Source organism: Amphiprion ocellaris, chromosome 1, assembly GCF_022539595.1.
Source record: "Amphiprion ocellaris isolate individual 3 ecotype Okinawa chromosome 1, ASM2253959v1, whole genome shotgun sequence".
Lineage (NCBI taxonomy): Eukaryota > Metazoa > Chordata > Actinopteri > Pomacentridae > Amphiprion > Amphiprion ocellaris.
In genome coordinates this window covers 28,525,122-28,552,920 of record NC_072766.1, presented here as the reverse complement: position 1 = coordinate 28,552,920, position 27,799 = coordinate 28,525,122, and the positions used below count along the sequence as shown (strand labels likewise).

General features: G+C 40.6%; 1 protein-coding gene across 3 annotated transcripts in view; it reads left to right on the top strand.

Moving 5' to 3' along the window:
* adamts18 (ADAM metallopeptidase with thrombospondin type 1 motif, 18) overlaps positions 1-27,799 on the top strand; it is a 102,455-nt gene that overhangs the window by 34,038 nt on the left and 40,618 nt on the right. For all 3 annotated transcript variants that reach the window (XM_055012342.1, XM_023265998.3, XM_055012353.1), the window contains 8 exons: positions 64-201; positions 295-448; positions 4,533-4,628; positions 8,852-9,000; positions 18,006-18,178; positions 19,119-19,249; positions 19,984-20,107; positions 20,379-20,623. In XM_055012342.1, the coding sequence (XP_054868317.1) occupies positions 64-201; positions 295-448; positions 4,533-4,628; positions 8,852-9,000; positions 18,006-18,178; positions 19,119-19,249; positions 19,984-20,107; positions 20,379-20,623 (1,210 nt within the window). The remainder of the gene's footprint in view (positions 1-63; positions 202-294; positions 449-4,532; positions 4,629-8,851; positions 9,001-18,005; positions 18,179-19,118; positions 19,250-19,983; positions 20,108-20,378; positions 20,624-27,799) is intronic.

The window sequence follows — 27,799 nt, the reverse complement described above, 5'->3', positions numbered from 1 at the left end:
TGTCTGTGTATGTCTGGTTATGTGCAGTTAGTTTTCACATCTCTTATCTCATTTTTTCTCCAGTTTTGGGATGATCCATGATGGGGAGGGGAACCCTTGTCGCAAGACAGAGGGGAATATTATGTCCCCTACTCTGGCTGGAAACAATGGGGTCTTTTCCTGGTCCACTTGCAGTCGGCAGTACCTCAGCCGATTCCTTGGGTAGGCCTAACTTACAAACACTTTTCAGTTTACCAGTCAGTTCTTGTGGCTCTCCTTTCCTGACTGATACAGGTGGTGTGCTTTGTACACCAGAACAGCCCAAGCTTCCTGTCTCGTGGACGAGCCCAAGCAGATTGGTCAATACAAGTATCCTGAACAGCTTCCTGGGCAGCTGTATGACGCGGACACACAGTGCAAGTGGCAATTTGGCTCCAAGGCCAAACTGTGTAGCCTTGATTTTGTCAAGGTAAGACTAGGTATCCTATGCATTTTATGGAGGAATTTTACTGCTTTTAAAAATATTTTTTGATTAACCAGGAGGCTCAGGCTTAGAGTTAGCTCATGCTAGTTGCTGTGATAGCCTGTACAATTGTAGTTTGTAGTTACTGGATATAACTCCAGTTTTCTGCTTACCTGAGAGTAGATAGTTGTTTCTCCCCCGAAAACAGCCCTGAAAGATGTTCTTCCAGGGGTGCTTCCTGTGGTCTGAACACACAGAAGGCCACCCTAAAACAGCCTGTAACTTCCTGCAGTGGAAAACAGTCTTAAGGTTGTGATCATGTGTGACCTTATGCAAGCTAGCATTGCCATTGTGACTCGGGTTGCCACCACAGCTGCTTGGGACCACAGTTCAGTAAAGTTGTAAAGATATTCACAGATTCAGACTTCCAGCATTAATAACTCAGATAAATCTTGTCAAAACATAAACAATGCCTCTTTCCCATCATTGTAATGTAGATAATGTGCTACAAGCCCAGTTTGATCAAAAGTAGCTGTCTTTCAAGTTGCAGGAATAACATTGGTGTCAACAGGAGCCAGTTGAAGGCTGCAGTGACTTTGGTGACACTACAGTATATAAGAGTGAAGCTATTGAATATTTGTGTCTCTGTTCACTAATGCAACGGTTTTGTAATTTGCAGACGGTCCCTGTTCACTCCATAGACACCAATGTTATTTGCGCAGCTTGAAAGACAGATACTTTTGATAAAACTGGGCTTGTAGCACATTGTCTACCTTACAACGATGAGAAAGAGGCATCGTTTATGTTTTGACAACCTATATCTAACGAGTTATTGATGCCAGAAGTCTGACTCTGTGAATGTCTTTCCAACTTTACTGAACTTGGGGCCACTGCCACCTAAGGAGTGATATATTTAATTTTGAAAAAAGCATTTAGCCATACTTAAAGCTTTAAGTGCTTTATAAACACAAAACTAAGAATTTTGTATTGTTTTATTATCACAGGTTGTGTCTGAAAAAAAGTGGCATCATTTTAAACAGTGAAAATATACTAATAAAATGTAATGACCAACTAGTGTGCAATACTGGATTCTGCAAAAACGTAAACAACTGAATGCAGAATACTGGACAAAGAAATTCTCTGCAGACAGTTGTTTTAATAATGTTTTAAAACAATTAATGTATTAACTTATTTATGTGTGTATGCATGTATTTATTGATTTATTTAGTGCTGTTAGCATATCAGAGTTCTGAATGAGTTTTTCTATAGATAGGCAAAGACCATTTATTGATTACATACAGACTATTAAATAAATGTTTATTAATAACTAAAAAGCATTTAAAATAATAATAAACAACTTAGGCATTTATTGAGTCACTAAAATGCTGTAAAGTCTATGGCCACATCAGCATGATTATAAGCATCCTCTGGTAAATTCACAACCATTTTCTGTAGGAAATCTAGCTGATCTCATCATGATGTCCCTTACTATATGGACTTCAGGAGATGATTAGATGATAAACTGTGACCTGCTGGTTGGATTCTCTCTGTTCTCATGGTTCTTACATGTTGATGCTGCCTTACTTCAGCCAGTCCATGAGCAACAGAAAACACAGCTTGTACCCACTGCCAGGGGTTCCAGTCTTCCCACTCACGTCTGCAATTTTGAAAATGTTCTTCCTTCTGTGGACGTGGTGGAGTTTCGCTTGTAGACATTTTTAAATGCGCGGGAGCAGCAGTGTCTGTAACCAGGCAACCAGAGACAGGACCAGATAGGACCGGGTAGGACAGGGTAGGACCGGGCGCGCAGAGAAGTCTATCCGCTGGACCTGGCATCGGGTCCTCGCTACATAGGTCCTACGTCGAAGAAATTAGCTGCCCTTAATATTTCCTGTGTTTTATTTTGTTCATTATACAGTTTTGGGGCGGCTGTGGCTCAGGTGGTAGAGCGGGTCGTCTAATGATCAAAGGGTCGGCAGTTCGATTCCCGCTCTGTCTTAGTCATGTGCTGTTGTGTCCTTGGGCAAGACACTTCACCCACCTTGCCTCCAGTGCAGCTACTCACACTGGTGTATGAATGCGTATGAATGTTGGTGGTGGTCGGAGGGGCCGTAGGCGCGGATTGGCAGCCACGCTTCTGTCAGTCTGCCCCAGGGCAGCTGTGACTATAAATGTAGTTTACCACCACCAGACTGAGAATGTGTGAGTGAATGAATACTGGATCCATTGTACGCGCTTTGAGTATGCCTTAATAGAAAAGCGCTATATAAATCTAATCCATTATTATTATTATTATTATTATTGATGAGTGTGTGACAGACGTGTACGGGACGTTATGAAAATACGGAACAATTTGCGTCCCGTCTTGATTTAATACGGGAGGCAACAATTAATTGTCAAATAAAGGACAATTCCGTATTTTAAGGGACGGGTGGCAACCCTAATTGTGACCGTGTTAGCATTTTGATGTTAGCATTCAGCTTAAACCACCACGGCACCAAAATGCAACCTCACTGAGCTGCTAGAAAACTCCACAACCTTGTTAACTTTCTTTAAAAAATATATATAAGCAGAGATAGTTAAATATGAATTAAATAATAGGAAATAGGCTGCAATGAAAACAAAAGTTTGTGTTGTCATTTAGTCACCTTTTAGCATTTTGCTCAAATCCCTGCTGCCAGTAGCCAGATAGAGGTGCTAGCATGCACTGTTCATCTTGTTTACCTTTATTCAATGACTGAGATTTATTGTTAATCTCTTATTTGAGAACATCCTGGGCAAAATGCAGTATTGTTATGGAATACAAGTCAACAACGATACTACTACAACGATTCAGGAAGAAGAAGAGAAGAAGGATCATTCTTACAACAGGCCATTGAACTAAGCCTGTGTTGAGCTGAATAGTCCTGGTTTTACATGGACCAACAGTCCTTAATCATCCGCTATTCATGTGTTTCTTTGTCTGCACTGAGACTCACCAGAGCCTCCAGTAATGAGACGGAGCACCCCTAGATCATATAGGGGCTGGAATTGTCTGCTTTACAGTGCTAATGATGCAGTGCTAAACTGGCACTTTATTAATTAGCATAATCTTTGCACAGCAACCTCCAACCACATTTGACCCTCCATTAAAATCCATTCCATCATCTTAAGGGAAACACCTCCCTCCTCTCACCCCAAATCCTTATAGTCTTGATATAAGCCTTTATGCTAGCTGCATGCAGTGATTCTGATTCACATGTAAATGCTGTTTAAAATACTCCAAGCTTTCCTATTGCAGGGCTGTTATTGCTGGAAAACGGACTTTGCCAGATCGTATATATGACAGATTAGCTCACTTGGTTATTCACAACCTCCCCAGATCCCTCATATATTGAAATCAAATACTGCATCTGCATTTCTTTGACCTGTGCAGTCTTTGGTGGGTGGTAAATTAACCTACAGACTGATTAACAGTGGATGGGCTGCCTTTCACACTTTTTCCACACTTTTTTGTTATCCCAAGGGGCATCCTTGTATCGTGTATAAGGATTATCAACATGCTGATGTGGCTGTCACCTATCTGCTCGAAGTCAGAGAAGTAGATCTGCATGCGGGCAAAGACTCAAACAGACACAGGAGCTGTCTCCCCGTTCTTATCCCCTTGTCCTTTTTGGTTCCTCTCTTGTTGCCAGTTGCAGTTGGGCGAGTTGCCAGACTCCGCCGCCTGTCTCTCGACCCCAGTTTTCCCTCTGTGCTCACTCATTCGCTTTGTCTCTGTATTGTTGGGTCAGATGACACATACAATCATAACTTGTTTCATTAAAGAAGCACAGTGATTAAATTTGACACCGAGGCTTTGTGGAGAAGCCTATTTGGAGGCAGTGCGGGCTTATCGACCAGCGTGATGGTGGTCTTGGCAAGAAGCAGGTGCTATTGGGTCAGTGTAGAGGAAAGAGGGACGAAAGTGATGTCAAAAGTTGCCACAAGTGATGATAGCAGAAAACACTATAGTTGGAAGATACCTCACTATGTGTGTGTGTGTGTGTGTGTGTGTGTGTGTGTGTGTGTGTGTGTGTGTGTGTGTGTGTGTGTATGTGTTGTTCGACAGGACATCTGCAAGTCGCTGTGGTGTCACCGCACAGGGCACCGGTGTGAGACCAAGTTCATGCCTGCTGCAGAAGGCACCAACTGTGGTCCGGACATGGTGAGGAAAGATCTTTTTGTTCCCGTGAAGGATAGTAGCAGCTAGTTTCTCAATCTCACTTTATTGCTCACTTCATCGTAATTAGACACTATGCATGCACTTCTAATTAGTACTCAGATTAGGACAAATGTGAGCCTAGCATTGAAATATTTTTATTATTCAAAGTCAATTGTCGCAGCTTAAAAAGAGAGAGAACAGAGATCAAACCAGATACTAGGACTGCAGCTATTGATTATTTTCGTAATCGAGTATTCTATCGATTATTCTGGCGATTAATTGAGTAATCGGATTCCATCCTAGGCATGCACATTACAGCATCAAAAGCAGAAGTGAGCATGTTGTGCAACAGAAAAACCGCTCTGGAGGAACACAGGCGGACATCTGTGGTCCATTGTACATATATAGTATAGTACAGGTGTATTCTACTAAAACTCAAAGCCATGGGAACCCCACATGTATTTAGTTGCTGATGCAAAAATTGCATTGATATGTTTTTATGTTTGATTTGTTTAAACTGCTGGTACTGTAGCTGATAGAACACAAATAAGAAAACTGATTAGTTTATTAGTATTTATTACAGAGAATATTCAGTCAGTAACATTAGTTTCACTTTGATTTGGCCACAAATTAAAGTGATTTCCTTCATTATGAAACAGCGTCAGACCTACATGCACTTCAGTACAATATCATGTTTGAATATATGAAGTTTAATAGTTTTATTGTGCAGCTGTCTGTTGGAAAAAATCAGCTGCATTCATCTGTAAAATAAATACATTACGCACATTTAAAAGTTTTCTACCGCCATTCCTATCTCACATAATTTCCAGTTGCAGCGCTTTTTACCATCATAAATTTTTATATTCCTCACTGTTCTCCATTAAAATATCCTGTTGACTGAAGCAGCTGCACACAATCGGTTTATTTTGTGTGGAAAATGAGTCAAATGATGTGTTAAACGCTCCTATTTGTATGGATGAGTTTGAAGCACAAAGTCTGAGTTAGCAAAGAAAGTTGAAAACCACCTTCATACCTCTTAACTCTGACTGAGGTTTTAGTTGTCGAGCCGACTCCCACAAAGAAAGTCTGACTCTGTCAAACTGCCTTCGTAGTTCCACCTCTGATCTGATAAATACCATAAACACTAGAAAAGCTGCGCTGGTTAAAATAGAAGCGTCCTGTCAAATTTAAAATCCCCTTATAATTTATTGATTTTGGTCTGGGTCTGTGTAGGATGAAGTCTGGATTCAGACTAGTTACAGTCATGGCCGAAATTATTGGCACCCCTGGAATTTTTCCAGAAAATACACAATTTCTCCCAGAAATTGTTGCAATTACAAATGTTTTTTGGTATACATGTGTTTATTTCCTTGATGTGCATTAGAAAAACACAAGAAAGCAGAAGAAAAAAGCCAAAATCGACATAATTTTACACAAAACTCAAAAAATGGGCCAGACAAAATTGTTGGCACCCTCAACTCAATATTTGGTTGCACACCCTTTTGAAGAAATAACTGAGACCAATCACTTCCTATAACCATCAACAAGCTTCTTACACCTCTCAAATGGAATTTTGGACCACTCTTCTCTTACAAACTACTCCAGGTCTCTCAGATTTGAAGGATGCCTTCTTGCAACAACAATTTTGAGATCTCTCCATAGGTGTTCAATGGGATTTAGATCTGGACTTATTGCTGGCCACTTCAGAACTCTCCAGCACTTTGTCTCCAACCATTTTTTGGTGCTATTTGAGGTATGTTTCGGGTCATTGTCCTGCTGGAACACCCATGACCTCTGATGCAGACCCAGATTTCTGACACTAGGCCCTACATTGCTGCCCATTATATTTTGATAGTCTCCAGATTTCATGATTCCTTGCACACCATCAAGGCACCCAGTGCCAGAGGCAGCAAAACAACCCCAAAACATCTTTTAACCTCCATCATGTTTGACTGTAGGTACTGTGTTCTTTTCTTTGTAGGCCTCATTCCATTATCTGTAAACAATAGAATGATGTGCTTTTACAAAAAGCTCTACCTTAGTCTCATCTGTCCACAAAACATTCTCCCAGAAGGACTGAGGCTTACTCAGGTACATTTTTGAAAACTCTAGTCTGGCTTTTTTATGTCTCTTTTTCAGCAGTGGGGTTCTCCTCGGTCTCCTGCCATAGTGCTTCTTCTCATTCAGATGATGACGTATGGTCTGAACTGACACTTTTGCACCCTGAGTCTACAGGACAGCCTGAATTTGTGTGGAAGTTGACTGAGGATGTTTAACCACCATTCAAACTATCCTGCGTTGCATTCTTTCATCAATTTTTCTCTTCCATCCCCGTCCGGGGAGATTAGCCACAGTTCCATGGGTTATAAACTTCTTGATTAAATTACGCACAGTGGACAAAGGAATTTCAAGATCTCTGGAGATGGTCTTGTAATCTTAAGATTGTTCATATTTTTCCACAATTTTGCTCCTTAAGTCCTCAGACACTTCTCGGCTCTTCTTTCTCTTCTCCATGCTTGGTGTGACACACATAGGCACACAACACAAAGGTTGAGTCAACTTTTATACGTTCTAGCTGGCTTCAGATGTGATTTCTATATTTTATATATTCTATATAGCACCTGTTACTTGCCACAGGTGAGTTGAAACGAGCATCATGTTTGAAATAAAATGATTTACTCACAGTTTTAAAAGGGTGCCAATAATTTTGTCTGGCCAATTTTTTGAGTTTTGTGTAAAATTATGTCAATTTTGGCTTTTTCTTCTGCTTTCTTGTGTTTTTCTAATGCACATCAAGGAAATAAACACGTGTATACCAAAAACATTTGTAATTGCAACAATTTCTGGGAGAAATGGTATATTTTCTGGAAAAATTCCAGGGGTGCCAATAATTTGACCTGGGGTCTTGAATGTAGTGGATTAAACAAAGCTTCGATTCACTAAATTTTTTCCTCAATATTTAGAAAGTTTACAATTCAAATGACAGTTGGCTCGAAATACAACTAGGAAAAACATTAGAGACGGTGTCTAGGAATTTACATTGACTTGGTTTTCTGCTAATTGACTGTGACTTCAACAAGCGAAAATAAAAACAACGGTAATTGGTTCTACCATTCTGTGTCACAGCATGGAGGAAATTGCTAGTTTTAACATGTGTTCTCAAATGAGAAGACCTTAGACTCTTAACAGCATCAAAGCACTACAGCATAACAATGTCTGTAGGACTGACTTGGGTCTATGGATAACACAAACGGCACAGTAAAGGCTGTAAAGGGGATGAATTATCAGGAAATTAATTTTGTCATTAAATATCCCATTGCAGTAAGTCCACTTGTATTAGATTTAAAGAACCAGTGTTGTAGCAGCAGGTACACTGACTGCATGTCAAGTCAATCAACTGCACTATTACTTGATCGCACCGTAGTGACAGAAAAACAACAATGAAACCATTCTGTGTAAAATGAAAGTGAAAAAAGGCCTAAAAACCTCCAATAAATCCCCAGGTGGTCTGGGGAATAACAATGAGGACTGCATGTCTGTTATGAAATACAACTTTAAAACTGAGAACTCTTACGTGCTTGTAATGACATACTCAGCGCTAACAAAGAGACATGCTCTGTGGGATGTGGGTCTGCAGAATTAAACTTGTGTGAGTGAGCAGCAATTTTATTGATTTTGGTCTGGGTCTATGTAGGATGAAGTCTGGCTTCAGACTAGTTAGTGACCTGGGGTCTAGAATGTAGTGGATTAAACAAAGCTTTGATTCACAGAATTTTGCCTCGAGGAATTTTATAAATCGAATTACTCGAATAACTTGAGGAATCATTTCAGCCCTACTAGGTACTGATGAAAACGAGAATTACTAATATTGTTTATTCACGCTGCTCACACATGCATGTACACCTGCAGAAGCATTTTGAGTGCTGTTAACTCTTCTGTGTGTGTGTGTGTGTGTGTGTGTGTGTGTGTATGTGTGTGTGTGTGTGTGTGCGTGTGTGTGTGTGTGTGTGTGTGTGTGTGTGTGTGTGTGTGTGTGTGTGTGTGTGTGTGTGTGTTTTGGATGTAGCTATAGAGTCTGGGTGTCCAGGTGTAGTGCTGGGCATTTGTCCAAACCAGGAATCTCAGGCAAGACGCCCTGGCTGACGCTCAAGTACTGATAAGAAAGCTGTTTCTGTTGTCTTGTCCTCTTTCATTTCCTTCCTTTCTTCTCTTTCTCTTCTCTGCAGTGGTGTCGAAGGGGTCAGTGTGTTAAATATGGAGAGCATGGTCCGAGAGCGGTTCACGGCCAGTGGTCAGCTTGGTCCCAGTGGTCCGATTGCTCCAGAACCTGTGGAGGAGGGGTCATGTACAGGGAGCGCTCCTGCACCAGCCCAAGGTATACACACAGTTGCACACACTCGCAAAGTCTTCTAATCTAATTCATCCCCTCCATTTTAATGCTTTAGATGAGATTAAGCAGCCAACGAGATGACAAAATGATTCATGTTGTCATGCAGCTACTTATACAGTAAAACTCTTGAATTTCAGCATGGGCCAGAAAGTAATTCTTGAAGGCCTCATGTCCCACAGACCTCCTTCTCTGAACACCTGAAAGCACGGTCTGCCAGGTAGCTGTCGGCATAGATATGAGCACACATTCTGAATGTGAGCGCAAGCACTCACACACATGCCCTGATAACCACTCTAATCAGTCAGGCTGACAGTCCAGACCGACAGACAGACAATCTCTCCCCATGCTCCAGACAAGGAAAACCTCCTAATAGCAGGCTCTTTTCTCTGAAAGCTGCCAAGATAGTGAGCAAATGTCCTTTATTGCTGCTCACTCACACAAGTTTAATTCTGCAGACCCACATCCCACAGAGCATATCTCTTTGTTAGCGCTGAGCATGTCATTACAAGCACGTAAGAGTTCTCAGTTTTAAAGTTGTATTTCATAACAGACATGCAGTCCTCATTGTTATTCCCCAGACCACCTGGAGATTTATTGGAGGTTTTTAGGCCTTTTTTCACTTTCATTTAACACAGAATGGTTTTATTGTTGTTTTTCTGTCACTACGGTGCGATCAAGTAATAGTGCAGTTGATTGACTTGACATGCAGTCAGTGTACCTGCTGCTACAACACTGGTCCTTTAAATCTAATACAAGTGGACTTACTGCAATGGGATATTTAATGACAACATTAATTTCCTGATAATTCATCCCCTTTACAGCCTTTACTGTGCCGTTTGTGTTATCCATAGACCCAAGTCAGTCCTACAGACATTGTTATGCTGTAGTGCTTTGATGCTGTTAAGAGTCTAAGGTCTTCTCCTTTGAGAACATATGTTAAAACTAGCAATTTCCTCCATGCTGTGACACAGGATGGTAGAACCAATTACTGGTGTTTTTATTTTCGCTTGTTGAAGTCACAGTCAATTAGCAGAAAACCAAGTCAATGCAAATTCCTAGACACCGTCTCCAATGTTTTTCCTAGTTGTATTTCGAGCCAACTGTCAGTTGAATTGTAAACTTTCTAAATATTGAGGAAAAAATAGGAAGAACTGACTACAACAACAATTAAAGAAAACATCATTGCCATGTACAAATCATACTCATGCATGACCACACTCAGTCACACACACAACAGAACCACAGTAAGTTTCCTGTAGGATAATGACTAATAGATAGATAGATAGATAGATAGATAGATAGATAGATAGATAGATAGATAGATAGATAGATAGATAGATAGATAGATAGATAGATAGATAGTTACTTTTTTAATCCTGAGGGAAATTCAATGGCTAATGTCCAAGGATGCTGAACCTCCTCGATTGATGGATAAATCTAAAACTTTATGACAAAGAATCAACGTGTTGTTTTTGTACCATTAGTGTGGGGATTAACACATTAGATCATAGTGGTATGTCATATCCAATTCCATATGGAAACTTTGTTTATTGGCTTATACAGTCGTGGCCACAGAGCATTTATAAAAAGTAAAAAAAGATACACATTCCCTTTATAAATGGACATCATAAAAAGTGATGGGTGACTGCTAAACACCAAAATAGCTTCCAAAGACTGACAAAACTACATGAACATCTGTCAGCTAATAGTAAATTGTGTCTTCGTACCAGTTTTTCACCACTGCCACAAAACACACAATATTGATATCTCTTAAAACCACAAAAGTTGCTTCAGATAGATCAGGAATGACAATGTTCTGGTTGTGTTTGGATAAAATTAGACTCCTTTTCAAGTTCAGAAACATGTTACACCTTTAATTTTGTTCTGATCAAAACAATGGCTTCATTACATCCTCCACAATGTACACTGAAAACAATAAAACACATTTTGATTAGTTTCTTTAAAACAAAGGGTTTAAAACAACGATTGCATCTGGTGTTATCGGTCAAATTTGACCCAGTACATCTACATTAAGAAAGACAAGAAAAATAAAATTCTTTTCAATTTCTTCTAAAAATACATCTTTTTTCAGTAAAATCAAACACAAACAAAAGACAAATGCTAACAAGAAAAGCACTCAGAGAGCGCAGTACTCCTCCAAGGCTGCTCAGTCGTATAATTTTGTATAAGTCCCAAAAAGTCCGCAGCAGTTGATTTGGAGTACAATCGCAATCATGTGATCATCAGCAGGCAGCTGACGTAGTGTTCACTTGTTGTCATAGTTACAGTAACGCCGTGCTGCTATCTCACAATGATACGCAAATCTTTAACAAATCCGTGGAGCCAGACTATAAGCCGCATCACTGCCAAAATCGAATCACTTGGTCCTTGTGTCATTTCTGACCTTCGTTGAAAAATTTCATCCAAATACGTTATTCTGTTTTTGAGTAATGTTGCGAACAGACAGACAAACATATGGCCATCATCACACAAACACATTTTGACTCAGAAGTAATAAAATGTATGGGTTTGATATTCAAACAGAACTTCTTGTATGCTGTACTTTCATGTCTCTTACTACCTACTGCAATATGACCTCAGCTGCAAAATCCTCTGCATTATTCAAACTCAAGGCTCTTTTCACATTTCAGTAATTTCTACCACACAGTCACAGTCAATTGCCATTTTAACCACCATTTCAATTTTGTTTCGTAATTCAATTTCAACAGCCACTTCAGTGATAGCTTTCGGCCTCTATTTCTGAAGGTTCAAATGCAAATTTTCAGTTGAGCGGTCATGCATTTTCCTCAGAAAATGTAGCCTTTTCAGTTTTTTTTTCATTATCCCGTTTCATCATATCAGCTCCATTAAGGAGTCAATTCAGCTATTCATGGACTCCCACTATATCATCCTCTTTACTCCACCGGCTTCACCGCTGCTTACTTAACAGCGTGGCAGACACTGATGTGGCTGTTCTGTCCGTCACAGCTGACTTGTCTGCTAATCCCTCTGAGGGATCAAAGACGTTTTCAGAGGCAGGCCGGCCCTCATATGATATACATTATACACAATGACTGGTAGACCGAAAGGGACGACAGTCTTTTCAGCCAGGTTATCTGTCAAGTTCATTTATCATTTCTGTGGCACTACACAGAGCTTTGTAGAAAAAGCTGCTGAAAGAACTGACTGATGCTGCTAAATGGTGAATTATGAGGTCAGTGGGACAAGAAGGGGATGGAAAGATGGCGAGGGTTAGATATTAAATCCAATAATACCAAGTCATCATATCATTATCAGAATAGATACAATGGGCCAACTAGTTGTCAAAATCTAAAGAACTGTGAAGTGAAGATAATAAAATTAGATTGGTGCGTGTCTTAATACAGCATCTCTTCAAGTTCATCAACATTCTGAACCTCTAACCAGAGAACTCAGCCACACAGACACACTTACTCTATCCTGCCTGCAGCATGTACCCCTTAGTCACGTTTTAGTCCCTGACTCATGACATCCAGAGTGTGATTGTCCCCAGTAATCTCTGCGATTATTTTGGCAAAGGCTCCTCTGCTTTTAATCTAAACAGAACAAGAAGGATTAGCCTGAATCTCACTGCTTGTCTGTAAAGTCATCTTCACCCCCAAACTAAACTGTCTGGACAGTCTGTGGTGTCCTCCTGAACTCTCATGAACAAGATATTTAGTCCTTGCATATTTAGCTGCACTGGATAAAGGATATGTTTACCAGGTTCTAGGTATGTTAAATTTATGCTATTTGGAAGCTAACTTGTACATTTTCACCTCTGCCCTGCAACAAAATCTGCACTCATCAGGAGCAGTCTTTAAAATAACCTCATTCTGCACAAATTCATCTATTTCATGAGATGAGTATGTGTCTTTTACTCAGTTTTGTAAAAGACCTCTATGGGATCAGCCGATTAAAGCCTGCCCTTCTAGGAGTTGCTCCAAGATGAAAAATGAATCTTCTCCCTTTACCTCCCTTCCTCCCCCTCCCTCCTTGCTCCTCCATTCCCCATAGACCACCTGCCAGATCAAACACAGCCAACCTAATCCTCACCAACAAGCCTGGGAGATTAGGTTCACGATCTTGACCTGGTTTTGTCGGAAGCACATTTTGTCACACACTCGATTTAATAGGGTACACAGTGAGGGGGCGATCGGATGGACCCCTTTTTGGGTAGAGTCTCCCAATAGACTTGTAAAGGTGTTTACCAGGGGTTAGCCCCTATAGCAGAGTAGCAGAATGTGGATCTATTTGCATGTGTGTGAAATGCAGAGTGGGAATCCTGAGAGGGGGCAAGAAGGGAGCAGGTGACTAGACATTGTGACCTCTTACCTACAGAAGTTCTGTCTCAGCTTATATCACTGGGCAGATTTACCAGGCTACTGGGACGACATTTAAGCACTGGAACTGTGGCATGGAGAGGGAACATGAATGACTGAATACAAATACTAAAAAATCTGGTGTAACTGGTGTCTCTTTTGTTGTTGGAAGCAGATTTACTGTTGTGATGATACTGGATGATGAACAAATGAAAAAAGAAAGGGAAGAGAAATGAGGAGCGTCATGAAACTCAAGGCTAGACAGTATATAGAGGTTGATTCAGCTATCATTCTGAAATAAACTGTCCGTCTTCCATGCTCCTCTGATCGGGAGGCCTTGACTAATGGAGTAGACATGTAGTCCCCTGCTGACCTGCCGTAAGCACATTACCATATGGGCTGCGTTTCTCTGCCGCTAAGTCTTAATAGGATCAGGACTATGAAAACCTGGGCCAGATTCCCGCCTCTCAGCAAGGGAAGCAAGATCGGAACAGTAAATTTACACACATACACGCCTTGAAAGGAGATGCATCACTCTTGGCAGCTAACTCACTCTTTGTTTAAGACCAGGTCTGAATGGAGGGGATGAACAGTGAGAGGAAAAGCAAAATGCAGTCAACACGCGTGTTTGCTTCTCATTGTTGGCAACATCCATGTCACAGACATTTTCAATACAGTTGCAGAAAAATCAAAAGAAATATGTCTCTAGTTGCCTTCTCCTTGTGGTGTTTACTGTTTCTATTAGGCACTTTTTCAGTTCCTTTGCCAACGCATTTCATTAAATTGCAACACTTAGTGAATTGTTTTTATTAGAGATGTTTGCCCTGCATGGTTCCCCAGTCTCTCTGTGTCTCTCTGTGTGTGCAGACCACTTTGGTAAACAGCTAAGCTCAATTTTCTCTGTTGGTGGTTGTGTTGGAATGCCTGGCATGAGCTTAGAAAGCCTGGGAAGTGTGATATGGCATCCTAATGTTCACGAAATGTCAAGACTGCTTGTCTTTTTCTAGCAAGCGATGATGGCTTTTATTATTTTGGTGATATATTAAAGATTCTTTATCAGTTCATGTTCTGTGCCTTCATTTAAATGTGATATGGCATCCTTTATAAGTCTTAAACCTGCTGTTCTAGACATTAATTTACACTTAGATCTCACTGCTAACCACTCACTGACAGACGAAGCTGCAGTTGGCATGGAACAAAATAGTACAGTGAACCCTCATTTATCACGGGGGTTACGTTCCAAAAAGAACCCGTGATAGGCGAAATCCGTGAAGTAGTCAGCTTTATTTTTTACAGTTATTATACAATACTGAACTACGTATACAATGAAACCAACGACCAAAACCTGTTTTCAGGCCCAAGCATTTAAAAAAAAATAAAACATAAACGTTTTCAACAAATAACTATGATAGTTTTTGGAAATACTGTAAAATAATATTTTTAATAGTCAGTACGAGGTTGGACACATTGTGACTCACTCGTATTTCACCGTTCCTCTAACTTTGCCACTTCATCACTCCGCTCTTCTGCAACGTCTTTTTCTGCTGAAGGCTGTGGTGCAGGTGTCTTTTTCCGAGAGAAGAACATAGTTATGGGTAATTGTTGGCACTCTTTTTCTTCTGGACAAGAAGATTTTTATAAACAGACATGCCACCTTTGATTATATTTGAGAACTGTAATGAACGACACATCAAAGGGTCCCATTCTTGCGCCGCACGCTGAAGTTCCGAGGCCATTCTTACCATGGTTGCCAAGCGACCAAGTGTTAGTCCATCCTCCTCATCTTTATCAACACATCTTCCCTCTTCTTCCCCTTGTCCCTCATCCTCGCTTGGTGGCTTTGTCATCTCTGCCAGATCTTCATCAGTCAGCGGATGTGTGTGCGCATCAATCAGGGCATTAATGTCATCAGGAGTCATGTCATTAAAGCCGTCTCCTCTGAGCTGTTTAGCTAGATTCACAGCTGTATCTACCGCGGAGTGATGGATCTCGTCTAGGGAGCCTCCGTTCGGGGTTTGCACTGCCTCTGGCCACAGTTTTTTCCAGCAGGCATTCAAAGTTTCAGGTTTCATCTCCTGAATAGCCCTCTGAATATTTTGGAGACATGATGCAATGGTGTATCCACGCCAGTAGTCCTTTAGTGAGAAATCTTGATCCGAGTCCACAGCATCAACAAGCTGTTGCAGGGTGTTGCACGTATAGAGAGCCTTGAAAGCACGGATGATGCCTTGGTCCAAGGGCTGAATCAGCGATGTGGTGGTAGGCGGCAGAAATTCGATTTGCACACTATCATAAGACAAATCAACAGCGTGACCTCCGGCGTTGTCAAGGAGCAGAAGCACTTTAAAGTCTAGTCCTTTTTCTCTCAAATAACGCTTGACCTCCGGGATGAAACACTGTTTGAACCAATCCAGATTGAGCGCTTTTGTCATCCAAGCCTTTGCGTTGTGCATCCAGTAAACGGGCAACGCATCCATATTTTTGTTTTTCATGGCTCTTGGATTTTTAGACCTAGAAATGAGTCCTGGTTTTATCATAAAACCTGCAGCATTTCCACACATAACGAGAGTCAAATGATCTTTTTGGGCTTTAAATCCCGGGGCTTTGGCTTCTTCCTGCATGATAAAGGTGCGAGAGGGCATTCGTTTCCAAAATAAACCTGTCTCATCCATATTAAAAACTTGTTCAGGCTTATATCCCCCTTCCTCAGTGATCGCTTTAAATTTGTTCACGTATGCCTCTGCTCCAGCGGTATTCGCAGAGGCGGCCTCTCCATGCAGAAGAACATTTTTAAGTCCAAAGCGTTTCTGAAATTTCTGAAACCAGCCCTTGCTGGCATTAAATCGGCTTGTTACTGCATGATCAGCACTCGTCGATGGCCCGAAATCCTCCACTTCTTCGCTGTCATGAATGTCATCGCTGTCAGCAAATGTTTCATAAACTTTTTTAGCTTTTGTGCGGATAACGTTGGTATCCAGCGAAATGTTCTTTTTCCTGCAGTCGTTAATCCACAAAGCTAAAGCAGACTCCATCCTTACAATGGTCTTGTTGCGGACAGTTACAACCCTTTTTGCATCCTTGTTAAAACTTATTGCTGCTGTCCTCCTTATGTTATTTTCCTCCTTTTTTATGGAACCAACCAAAGATTCATTTATTCCGTAATGGCGCCCGACAGCCGCATAGCTTCTACCTTCCTTCAGCATGTCCAGAAGTTTAACTTTTTCTGCGATATTTAGCATCTTTCTCTTCCTTTTGGGCGCGTCCTCAGGTGCCTTTGCCAGTGCAGAACGTTTCGTTGACATTGTGGGGTTTGTCATGGAGAAAATTTGCAAACGTAAATTTGGCAAGCTGTACAGAGACGAGGCGCGGAGACTGTTCACGTTGGTCAGTGCCTTAGCCAATCAGGATGCAGAACACAATGCACTGTTTAAAAAAAGCATAAAAAAAATGCATTAAAAAAATCCGTGAAACAGTGAAGCCGTGAAAGGTGAACCGCGTTATAGCGAGGGTTCACTGTACTTTTATTTAGATGTCTGTGTAGTTTCTCATTCATCCAAGTCATGGTTATCCAAAGTTGTTTAAATCAATCCAACTGGACTTTAAGAAAGTTCCTTGAAGACGTTTCACCTCTCATCCGAGAGGCTTCTTCAGTTCTGGTGGTGGTTGATGTTGCCTCAGCTTATAACCTCTGTGAGGTGTGGTCAGTGCTATTCACATTCCTACGACCATTGCCAAGGCCTGTCTGGCTCCTCAACGATGGTCGTTGGGAGCCAGGGAGTGACAAAGGGGGTTGTTTGAGAGAGGTGTGAAAGAAGCCATCCCTGTCAAAGTGGAGATGCCATCTCTAAACAGGGGGGGTGGTCTGCGACATCATCTTTCGCCGATTTACAATCAGGTCCTTTCAAAACTCCCCAAAAGAACTACTCAGCAGAATGACTCAGGTGAAGTGGCTCATGCTAACGACCACTATTAGCATACGAGGGCTCGGTGAAACTCGCATTTCAACGACCCCCTTTGTCACTCCCTGGCTCCCAACGACCATCGTTGAGGAGCCAGACGGGCCTTGGCAATGGTCGTCGGAATGTGAATAACACTGACCACACCTCACAGAGGTTATAAGCTGAGGCAACATCAACCACCACCAGAACTGAAGAAGCACACTACTGCTGGATGTGCAGTGCTGCCTTTGTAGTGTAGTGGCAGATACTCTTCTCACAGACTTTGGAGATTGCAAAATTTACATCGTGCAGATACTTGTGTGCTTGGAGATTCTGAAAGTATAATGGTGATCCATAAGTTACAAATTGGATCTACTTTGAGTCATAGTTGCTCCAGCATAAGTGCCTGTTGCTGGTTCATGGTTTGTCACCCTCAGACCACTGTCATTAAGTAATTTTTTTATCCCTTTTGAGAGATGCTCTAACCTTGGCATCTCGCCATAATGATTTGAACCTTGTAAAAGTGGCTCCTATTGTAGTGGGCCTTGTCCACTGATCAGATGTCTCCTCTGTGAACTGAACAGATACATTAGTGCATTTGATTTAGTGCTGTAACTGCAGTGATATTGTCAGTGCATTTCCAACACTACTATAGGGGGAAAAAGTGCCTTCTCCTCTCATTTGTCCCTGTCTTGTGTTGTCTTCCATCCAGACCACAGAACAATGGTAAATTTTGCTCTGGCTTCAGCCGTGTCAACCAGCTGTGCAACACTCGGCCGTGTCGTCCCAACGCTGTGGACTTCCGGGCCCAACAATGCGCTGAGTACAACAGCAAGCCCTTCAGGGGCTGGTACTACAAGTGGAAGCCCTACACCAAAGTGGATGGTAAGGTGGTTAGCTCATTAAAGACAAAACAAGTAGTAGTCTGATCAGTCCTGGAGTTTATTCATGCATAATTTTCTCTGTAGATGTATTTACACTTTTTTTTGTGTGAATCAAGAATATTTTTTTATCTTTAGAATATGTGTAACCATACAGTGATTTATTGTATTCTTGGCACATACTGCTTTTTCTTCAGACAACAGAACTCCTAAATACACAAAGAATTGCTTATTGCTCTGAGCAAGCTATTACTTGTTGTAATTCTGCAGATCTTTTATATTCTGCGCCCCACTGTAGTCTGCTAGTCCAAATCTCTTGTATAAAGTGTTTCTAATGCCAACCTGTGTTTACTGCTGCACTGATTAGGGTCAAAGAGCTGGAGGAAACTATCCCTGTGTGTAATGTGCTTGGCAGACATGTAGCCACCTGCACCCTCTGACACAGTGGGGATAGATTTAAAAAGGAAGCCTGTGGGCCAGCTTTGTTACATAGAGCAAGAGAGAGAGAGTGCAGTGAAAGAGAGCAGTGTGTTTGGCTGCCATCCCAGGACTGTTTAAGCTGTTGATGAATGGGGGGCGATGCAGAGAGGAACAGATTTTGAACTGCCTTCTGGGACCTTGGGCCAAGTCACCTTCACCGTCAATTATTTTAATCAAAGAAGGCTGTAGAGACTTGTCTGTGATAACTGATTTGAACTACAAAATAAACCTGTAGCCCCACATGAATACCCCTGGGTGTATTCAGAGTCGGTTCCTGTTTTTTCTACTTCAGTTGCAACAGGAGCTGTACATACTGTATGTCTAACAGGTTGCAGTGAAGTTGGCTTTGCAACTTCAAACTGACCAGATCACTGAAGAACTTTGGTGAATCAATACATGCACATTTTACTGATGCTACCTTTCTTGCTGATGTTACTGTGTACAATTTCTCATTTTCTCTGCAGATGAAGACATCTGTAAGCTTTACTGCATTGCAGAAGACTTTGACTTCTTCTTCGCCATGTCCAGCAAAGTCAAAGACGGCACCTCCTGCTCTGACCACAATGGAGATGTCTGCATTGATGGAGTGTGTGAGGTACGCTTGCTGTATTGATTCACTGCACTCCTCAGTGAACCTTTTTTCTCCTCGCTCTGTCAGCAAAAGCGTTTTGTGCTTGTCTGTGACAAAGTTCACATCAGTAAATCAGTGAAGAATCAGATACTGCAAAGACACATGAGATCTCTTGTAACCATTTTTTGATCTGCATTGCTTTTACTTTTACTGCAGTGTAAAATGAATACATTGAGCATTTTGGAAGCAAAAAAATAGATACTTTGTTACAGTATCTAGTCTATTTTTTCTGTATTTCTGTATTTTACCAAATTATTGCATTTTTGTCTTTCCTTGCTATGTTTCATATAATCTTAAAGTCCCTCGCTGGTTGTCGATTAAATGCCTAAAAACTTATCTCTATATACAAATCTTGCATGTTTAGAAGTCTGAATCCATGTTTTTGACACAAATACTCAGCCATGGTGTTGACTCCTTATTTTGCTTAGGATACGCCACTTACCATTAAAAAACATCACATCGACATCACATGGGAAACAGCTGGATTTTGATCAGAAGGGGTCTTTAAGAGCCATGCTGCATCTTACGACCATGATTATGTTGTTGTTTTCCAGATGCCAGTTTTTTTTCCAGGTGTAGTCATTATGTGACACCAGATATCAAGATATATAGGGTTAATGTTAATTCCATTAGCTGGTTGACTTTTTCTGACTCTGTCCATACTGATGGCCTAAGTGTTTTTGTATGTGTGTGTTTAGGCAGTGGGATGTGATCAGATTCTGAGCTCCAAGGCCTCTCTGGATGCCTGTGGAATCTGTAGGGGAGACAACTCCACCTGCAAATTCTTCAAGGGCCAGTATACCCTCCAACATCGGGCTAACGGTAAGATTGTCTTTGTGTTTGTTAGCAATGTGTCTGTACATGTATTTCTGCAAGAGAAAGACAGACTTAAGCAGACAAACAAGGACAGAGAGTAAAACCATGGACAGACAGCAATCTAATCCTTCTTCATTATGGACTGACTCAGCAGTAAAAAGCTTGAATACATGACAGTAGCAGGATGAAACATGTCATAAGAATTACAAAACATTAATGAACAAATATGTAATCATGATTTAGTTGTAACTTTTCTTCCCTCTAATTTGTTTTCCAGAGTATTACTCCATAGTAACAGTCCCAGCTGGGGCTCGAAGCATTCGCGTCCAGGAAATGGAGGTTTCCACCAGCTACCTGGCGGTCCGATCCCTGAAGAGGAAGTACTACCTGACCGGGGACTGGACCGTGGACTGGCCAGGGAAGTTCCACTTTGGTGGGACTGTGTTTGACTATCAGCGTTCTTTCAACAAGCTGGAGAGCCTGTATGCCGCTGGACCTACTAATGAGACGCTGGTGTTTGAAGTAAGCCATTGCTGCTGGGTGACATCCTTTTTATGGCAATTGACAGTGACAGGGTCCCTGGCAGAGCTGCTGCACCTCTTTTTTTAATACCTGGACATGATGAGGTTTATATGAAAAAAGAAGTTTGTATAGTGTGGAGAACAGGGATGGTTGTAATGGTCTGCAAATCCTCTATGAGGGATTGTTTTAGGTGCTTGGTTACATTAAGAATCTTGTGGGGATGGATGGATGCTGTGGAAGGCTTTAATTTAAGAGCCTTTGGTGTTCCAACAGCCTATGATGTGTGGAGCTACTGTCTTTAAGGCAAGCAAGAGGATTTAAGGGTAAAAAGCAAGTGACAAAAAAGGTTAATGTCTCATCAAGGATTTTGTCAAAGTCAGTTTAAAGGGTTACCTCATCAAGAAGAGACTGTCAGTAGTTTTCAAGGGGACTAGTCTTTCAGTGGAAAACAACAAAGAAATATCTGTGGATTATCCAGGATTAGTTACAACACTGTCTCTGAAAAAAACATGTAGTTATTAAATTTTAAAATGCAAATATGTGTGCAGTGTGAAGCACACACATTGAATACACAAACATCTGCAGCTTTAAATAGCTAATGTACCTCCTGTAAAGGCACTAGATGCACCTTGCTGGCAACATTCTGTCAGTGTGTGCTAACAACATATTTAGAGTTGTTTAAAGTGGCAGTTCAGCCAGAAGGTCATTGTCACAGGTACTACTGCAGTAAACTAGCTGTGATTGCATGAGGCATTTTTTGCACGTTTTGAAGTACCACTTTAGTAAAAGTTAATGGAAACAGCAACATTTAAAAAAACTTACCACTGTTCATTAACTTTATGAGCGATAGAAACACCTTTTCTAAATACGTTCTGATGTAGCGAACATTTAACTTACACAACTGATCAGCTGTTTCTGATTCTTTTCTTGTCTTCATCTCCAGACAGCATGAAACATGGCCAGTACTAATTTTTTGCATTAAATACAGTAATCCCACTCTCAGATTGAAAAACAATTCTCGAAGACTTCCTTCCATTTGTCTTTCATAGATGGATACAGTTTTTGAGCAGTTGGCAAACAACTGGTTTTGTTTCCGGCTTCTTTTACTCTGTTTATTACAGCCATGTGTAACATAGCATATACCGTCACCCTCTGATGACATTATACAATCTAGTTTATTTGGAGATAATGGAAGCAAACCTAATTTGCTATATATATGTTTGCAACATTTCAAAAGGTAGCTTTCACTTTGCTTGACAGTTACATGGAAACATCACTGCTGTCTCTACAACCTGTTGTTTTTCTAGTTTTGCATTAAAGGGGCATTGAGAAAGAGCACAAAACAAAATTTTGCCTCTCTTTGTCACACAAATTTCAAGTAGAAATCTTGCATGTTTTCATAAGCCCAAGTGTATTTATAGACTACAGATAGTTGTACATAAACTTAGGTGTCAGTTGCTCACATTGTCGTAGAGAAAATATGAGCTTTTATAATTTGGGTGAATCAGGCCTTAATGCATTAGCAGAATGACAGCGGAATAATAATGCGGACATCATAGACCGAGTTGTGGCTCAATTAGTGTAACACTGCCTTTGTGCCACTGTCACTGTTCAGATCAGTCTTCCATGGCAGAGGCTTGACTGTTGTTTATCAGCAGCACAGCTTCTTGGTACTGACAGCTCCAGTGTAAACACAGTCACGTGTTTACATCCACACTTAAAACCACTGATGTGGCCCCTGTGCGCACTGACCTCAAAAGTGCTTTGTTGCAGCCATGTGATTTGGGGCTAATAGAGCAAGTAAAATCCCTAAGTCAACTGCCCTATAGGGATGGAATGAAAAGTAGAAAATCAGATGGTTGCTTGGAGTGAGATGTTCTGCACTGCATAGCGGATGATTTATGAGCTGATGGTACTTTTTTTCTTTTTTTATTTGCTTCACGTTTGTAATCAGTTATGTGTTCGAAACCAGAGCTTCGAGTTGAGTGCAAGTCTTTACCTGTCCTGAAGCAGCAAAATGTGATGCTGAACAGGCGTCTCCTCCCGACAGCAAAACTAACATTCAGTTAAAGCTGCAAGCAGCGTTGGTTGGGTCCTTGCATCTGAGCGACCCAGCTGTCCCACACATGTCCATCAGGTGGCACTGCGACCAAGAATGTGTTTTGACCTATGGATGTGATTGTGGCCAGACTCTAATAACACGTGTCAAGTTTCAGGCAGATTGGAGCATGTACAGGCTAGTTAGACATCACTTCCTGTTTCATGGCAAGAAATCCAAAATGGCCACCAAGTGGTGCTACCATTTTCACTGTATATTAGTCCCTGGAACTCATCAAGGCCGGACTACGATCACACATGTAAAGTTTGAGGCAGACTAGAGCATGTACAGGCTAGATAGACAGCACTTCCTGTTTCATGGTGAGACATCCAAAATCGCTGCCAGGTGGCGCTATCACTTTTTCAGTAAATTGGTCTATGGAATTTATTAGGGCCAGACTCTGATCACACATGTAAAATTTGAGGCAGATTGGAGCATGTACAGGCCAGTTATACATCACTTGCTGTTTCATGGTGAGACTTCCAAAATGGCCGCATTCCGCTGGTTGCCATGGCCATGCCCTCAGACTTTTGCAGAGCATTTTAATAACTTTTGATTGCCCATGCCTGGTGTACAACCTGACCAAATTTCAGCTGTCGGGGTTACACTGTTTGTGTTAATAACTTTTGAAAATGTCCAAAAATGACAAAATCATCCAAAATATGAATCATATTTCAAAATGGTCGCATTCTGTGGGTCACCATTTCCATGCCCTCAGACTTTTGCGGAACATTTTAATAACTTTTGATCACCCATGACTGGTGTCCATCCTGGCCAAATTTGAACTCTCTCGGGGTTATGCTGTTAGAATTTATAGCTTTTAAAAAAGTCCAAAAATGGCAAAACATGAGTCACAATTCAAAATGGCCACATTCCGTGGGTCACCATTTCCACGCGATGCAGTTTCCATAAACTGCATTGCATTCTACATTCACTGCTGTTCTTCCTGGCTTGTGTGTCAACTGAGCCAAACTCTTTTCCTTGGTTTCACATTTACATAGCAATGGTAAATAACATTAGAGGTACAAAGGTTTGTCATATTGAAGTGCAACCAGAAAGCACCTAAACCAGCTGCAACCCTGTATTCAATATTCTGTAAAACACACAGAGTGTCAGCAAAACAACTCTGTACAATGTTAGAAATATATATGCTGGTATATTTCCAGTGGATATTGGAAACAATACCAGCGCAGCAAGTGAGCTGGAGCTCTGCAGGAAAGTGGCATGTAACCATTTAATGATGATGACATTGTTATTGGCAAGTTAACTTCTGAGATCTGGGAGTGTGGGGATGTATGCATATAAATACTCCCCACAGTTTACTGACAGACTTCTTGGTTCAATCTTTGAATAGATTTCTGTGCAGTGGGGGGATTATTACAGATATTTTGGGTGCATTCACTTTCAGTTTTGCTTCCAAATCAAGTGATTCAGATAATCTCTGAATAAACTTAACCGCTAGCTTGTGTGCAACTTGTCTGATTGTGTGATGACTAGTTTTTTGGCCAGTACTTGTTTTAGAGATGGACATCTCCATCAGTTACATTGGTTTAGCATTGCATTATCACAAGCAAATGGGACAATGACCAAAACAGCCCCATGTTGTAAGAACCTGAAATGATTTCCTTTCAAGAAAGGACTTTGCTAAGTCTAACCATGCTGCCCTTGTTCATCTGTGTGTCCCATCCATACATCTGTCCAGCAGAGCACTCAACGATAGCATGCAGCTGATCTGCAGATGACACAAGCATAATCTCTATAAGTATGTCCTGTAATTACAAAAGGAGAAAGAGGTTGATAGAGAGAGAAGGATAGAGACAGAGGGGAGGGAGAGTGAGATTAAAAGATTAACAATTCTGCAATTGAACTCTTTGGATGTGAGAAGTTAAGGTCAGGGCACAGGGACTTTAACTGCAAATGAAAAGACCCAAATGAAGGAAAGCAAGTAATGTTTTTTTTTCAGTGAAGATTTTCATCTGTTTCACACATCCTACATAACTGGTGCTGTCACAGAAAAACAAAAGGGATGTATGCACAGATCTTTCGCAGACCCTTACTCAACTTGAAACTCTCAAAGAAAAACAAATGTTGAGGGATGTGAACATAAACTGTGACAAGGTGTTCACATCTGCACAGCTGCTCAGCTGCTAGAGAGGTGGAGGGAAGGGGGAAATAGAAGTAGCTCACACAAGAAGGAGGAGGGAACAGACATAACATATGGCTGCTTCTGGAGGTCTCAGTGGATACCAAGTAGGATTATTCCTCCTGTAACTGACATTCTTGTGGTGTGGCAAGGCGAGGTCATTCCAGTCCAGAGTAAAGCATTGCGAGACTGATATCTGTGTCTACCATATCGTAATTCATCATCATCTCATCTGACCTGATGAGTACTGTGGTGGTTGGGTGATGAAAACCGAGACAGCCTGTGGTCAGCTGTTGCACTGTAGGAAGATAGACTCATATCAGTCACTCACCTTAGATATATATAGTAATGTTACAAAATAAAATTCTTTCAGAAACCAGCAAGTAAGAAATTTTTTTAAAAAAGGGTCATTCATGTCAGTGGAGGTACCATTGCCACCACAATAAATCATGTTCTTTAATCAGTCAAGAATTGCATTCAGCTCATCTGTTTTGTTTTTAATACCTGAACTGTGCTTTCTTTTTAAAACCATGTTTAATTTTAGTTTAAATCTTTTTACTTCATGACATTCGTTAGTGAGATGAGCTCTTTGGTCTGTTATTGATTCTCAATAATAAAAGCCCCACTTGTTTTCCCTATAGACATTGTTGTTAGAGCATTTCTACATATGCCTTGGCTGGGCATTACATTTTTTCTGGGTCAATCATCAGTACAAAAGATCAGCAGTTGTTTTCAACATATATGTTATTTGGATAAAAAGAAATAAGCTAAAACTTCAAGAGACAATTTAACAAGAAACATGCCATGACAACTTCAAATTCTGTTATATATGCCACTAACAATGACTCAACTCCAGATGAATGGAGCCACGCTTTATTTGTAACTACAACTATGAAACATTCTTTTTTACTAGAATCATGATTTATGCCTTGGACTAACTTCTTTTCCATAGCAGTGCCTCTTTAGGCTTGATGGCATCTATTAGTAAGGTTTCAGGTTTCTGATTGCTACCAAGACCCTCAGCCCTACCTTCCAAGTGTGTAGGAGAACCTATGGTGGCCGTAGTATTGATGTTGCACTCAAAAAAATATTTAGGCCTAATTCATAAGATTTATTTATTTCAATTACATCTAATATTTCCATGCATTTGAAATATAGTATTAATGCAAACCAGGAAATAAACCTAATGTAAAGCATATACATAAACTGAAAGAGTTTTAATGAAATTTATGTAATTGTACACTCAAAAAAATATTTAGGCCTAATTCATAAAATGTATGTATTTCAATTATGTATAAAATTTCTGTGCATTTGAATTACACAGTTTTAATGCAAACCAGGCAATAAACCTAAAGTAAAGCATATACATAAATTGAAACAATTTAAATTTACTTAAAATTCATCAAAATTATGTATCTTTTTTACTAGTAAATCTAATCATGTGTAATTTAGATCCACATCCAAATTTCAGAACAAACTGTTCAATTTTTGAAATTCTGTACTCACCTACAACAATATAATGTTACATAGTTAGACCCACTAGTTTCAAATTTTTTTATTACTGAAATAAGGAAAAAATCCAAACAGGACAAAGCATCATCACTTGATATGAATTAAATGAAGTGCCTTTTGCATCAAAAGATTTAACTTTCTCAAATTCACCATCCAAAACCCAAAGAAGACAGGTAGGATAAAAAAAAAAAAAAAAAAAACTAACAAAAAATCTATAGCATCCAGTTTTAAAATTTTAGCTTCTGGCCTACCATTCAAAACAATGCCACAAAGCTTTGAACGTCAGTCAAGCATTTTGATTTTGAGTGTTTGGACTTTTGGAAACAGCTTGCTTGTGTCCAGTTCCATTATGATTTTCTGGAACACTTCGAAGGTTCACTTGAGGTTCTTGGGGTAGCTCAAGTTTAACGCATATATTAGTCCAAACAGAATCACACATGCAAGGGGGACACTTGGCAGATTGCACAGAATGTCAATTCCTTCAAAGATAATGGCGACATCTGCAGTCATTTCATCTGCAGGACCAACACCTTCCACCCGAATGACATATATGCCCAGGGTCATCTGAGCCATTCCCACCTCTGTATCTTGGAGAATGAATAAAAAATAACAGTTACACCCTCATGAAACATAGTGATATACTGAATATATAAGGCAGACTGTTTGGCAACTGATGAAAAAAGTTAGAACAATTTAAATATGTCCCCATCAACACAACTCAACCGTGATTCCTATCAGACAATTACAATAACTCTTATTGTTAGCATATCCATTGGACATTTATTATATAAAGGGAGTAGGCTGGCATACACTTACCAAGTATTCTTTGACAAATGTCCCCAGGTCTTCATTTAGATAGACACTTAAACTCCTTATACCCTTGCCCTTCACGTTGATGTCTTCATTCTAAAAGAAAATGCCAAGTGGGCATGATCAGTTACCACAATATTATCCTTAGGACTTTGATGTGGTCAATCATCATCTAAAATTGAATATAGCTTTTGTTATAGTACATTAAACACTTGTGAAATAGTGTCAGAGAAATGATGTGTTAAGCTGATTAAATACAAAGCTCACTAAAAGTTTCTGAGAAACAGAGTTCTCTTATATATCCAGCACAACCAGACCAACCAGTTCCACCTCAAGGCTTTCTGTTGTTTCGCCTCTTGGATGACTTGGGCAGAATTTTACTTCTGCCTTTTGGGGTTTCTTTATGTTTGCAGCTGGTTTTGACTGACCATTTCATTTGTTCTTAAGTGAGTTGACAGTGACTTCTGGGTGGCCAGCTCAGCAGAGCTTGGTGCGGAAGTACATCATCTTGATCCTTATGTAGTGCTTCCACCCACAGTATCCAGTGTCTTTGGGCCAAGAGCGTCCGCCAGGTCCACATGGCTACATGCGGACAAATCACATCATTTTAGCA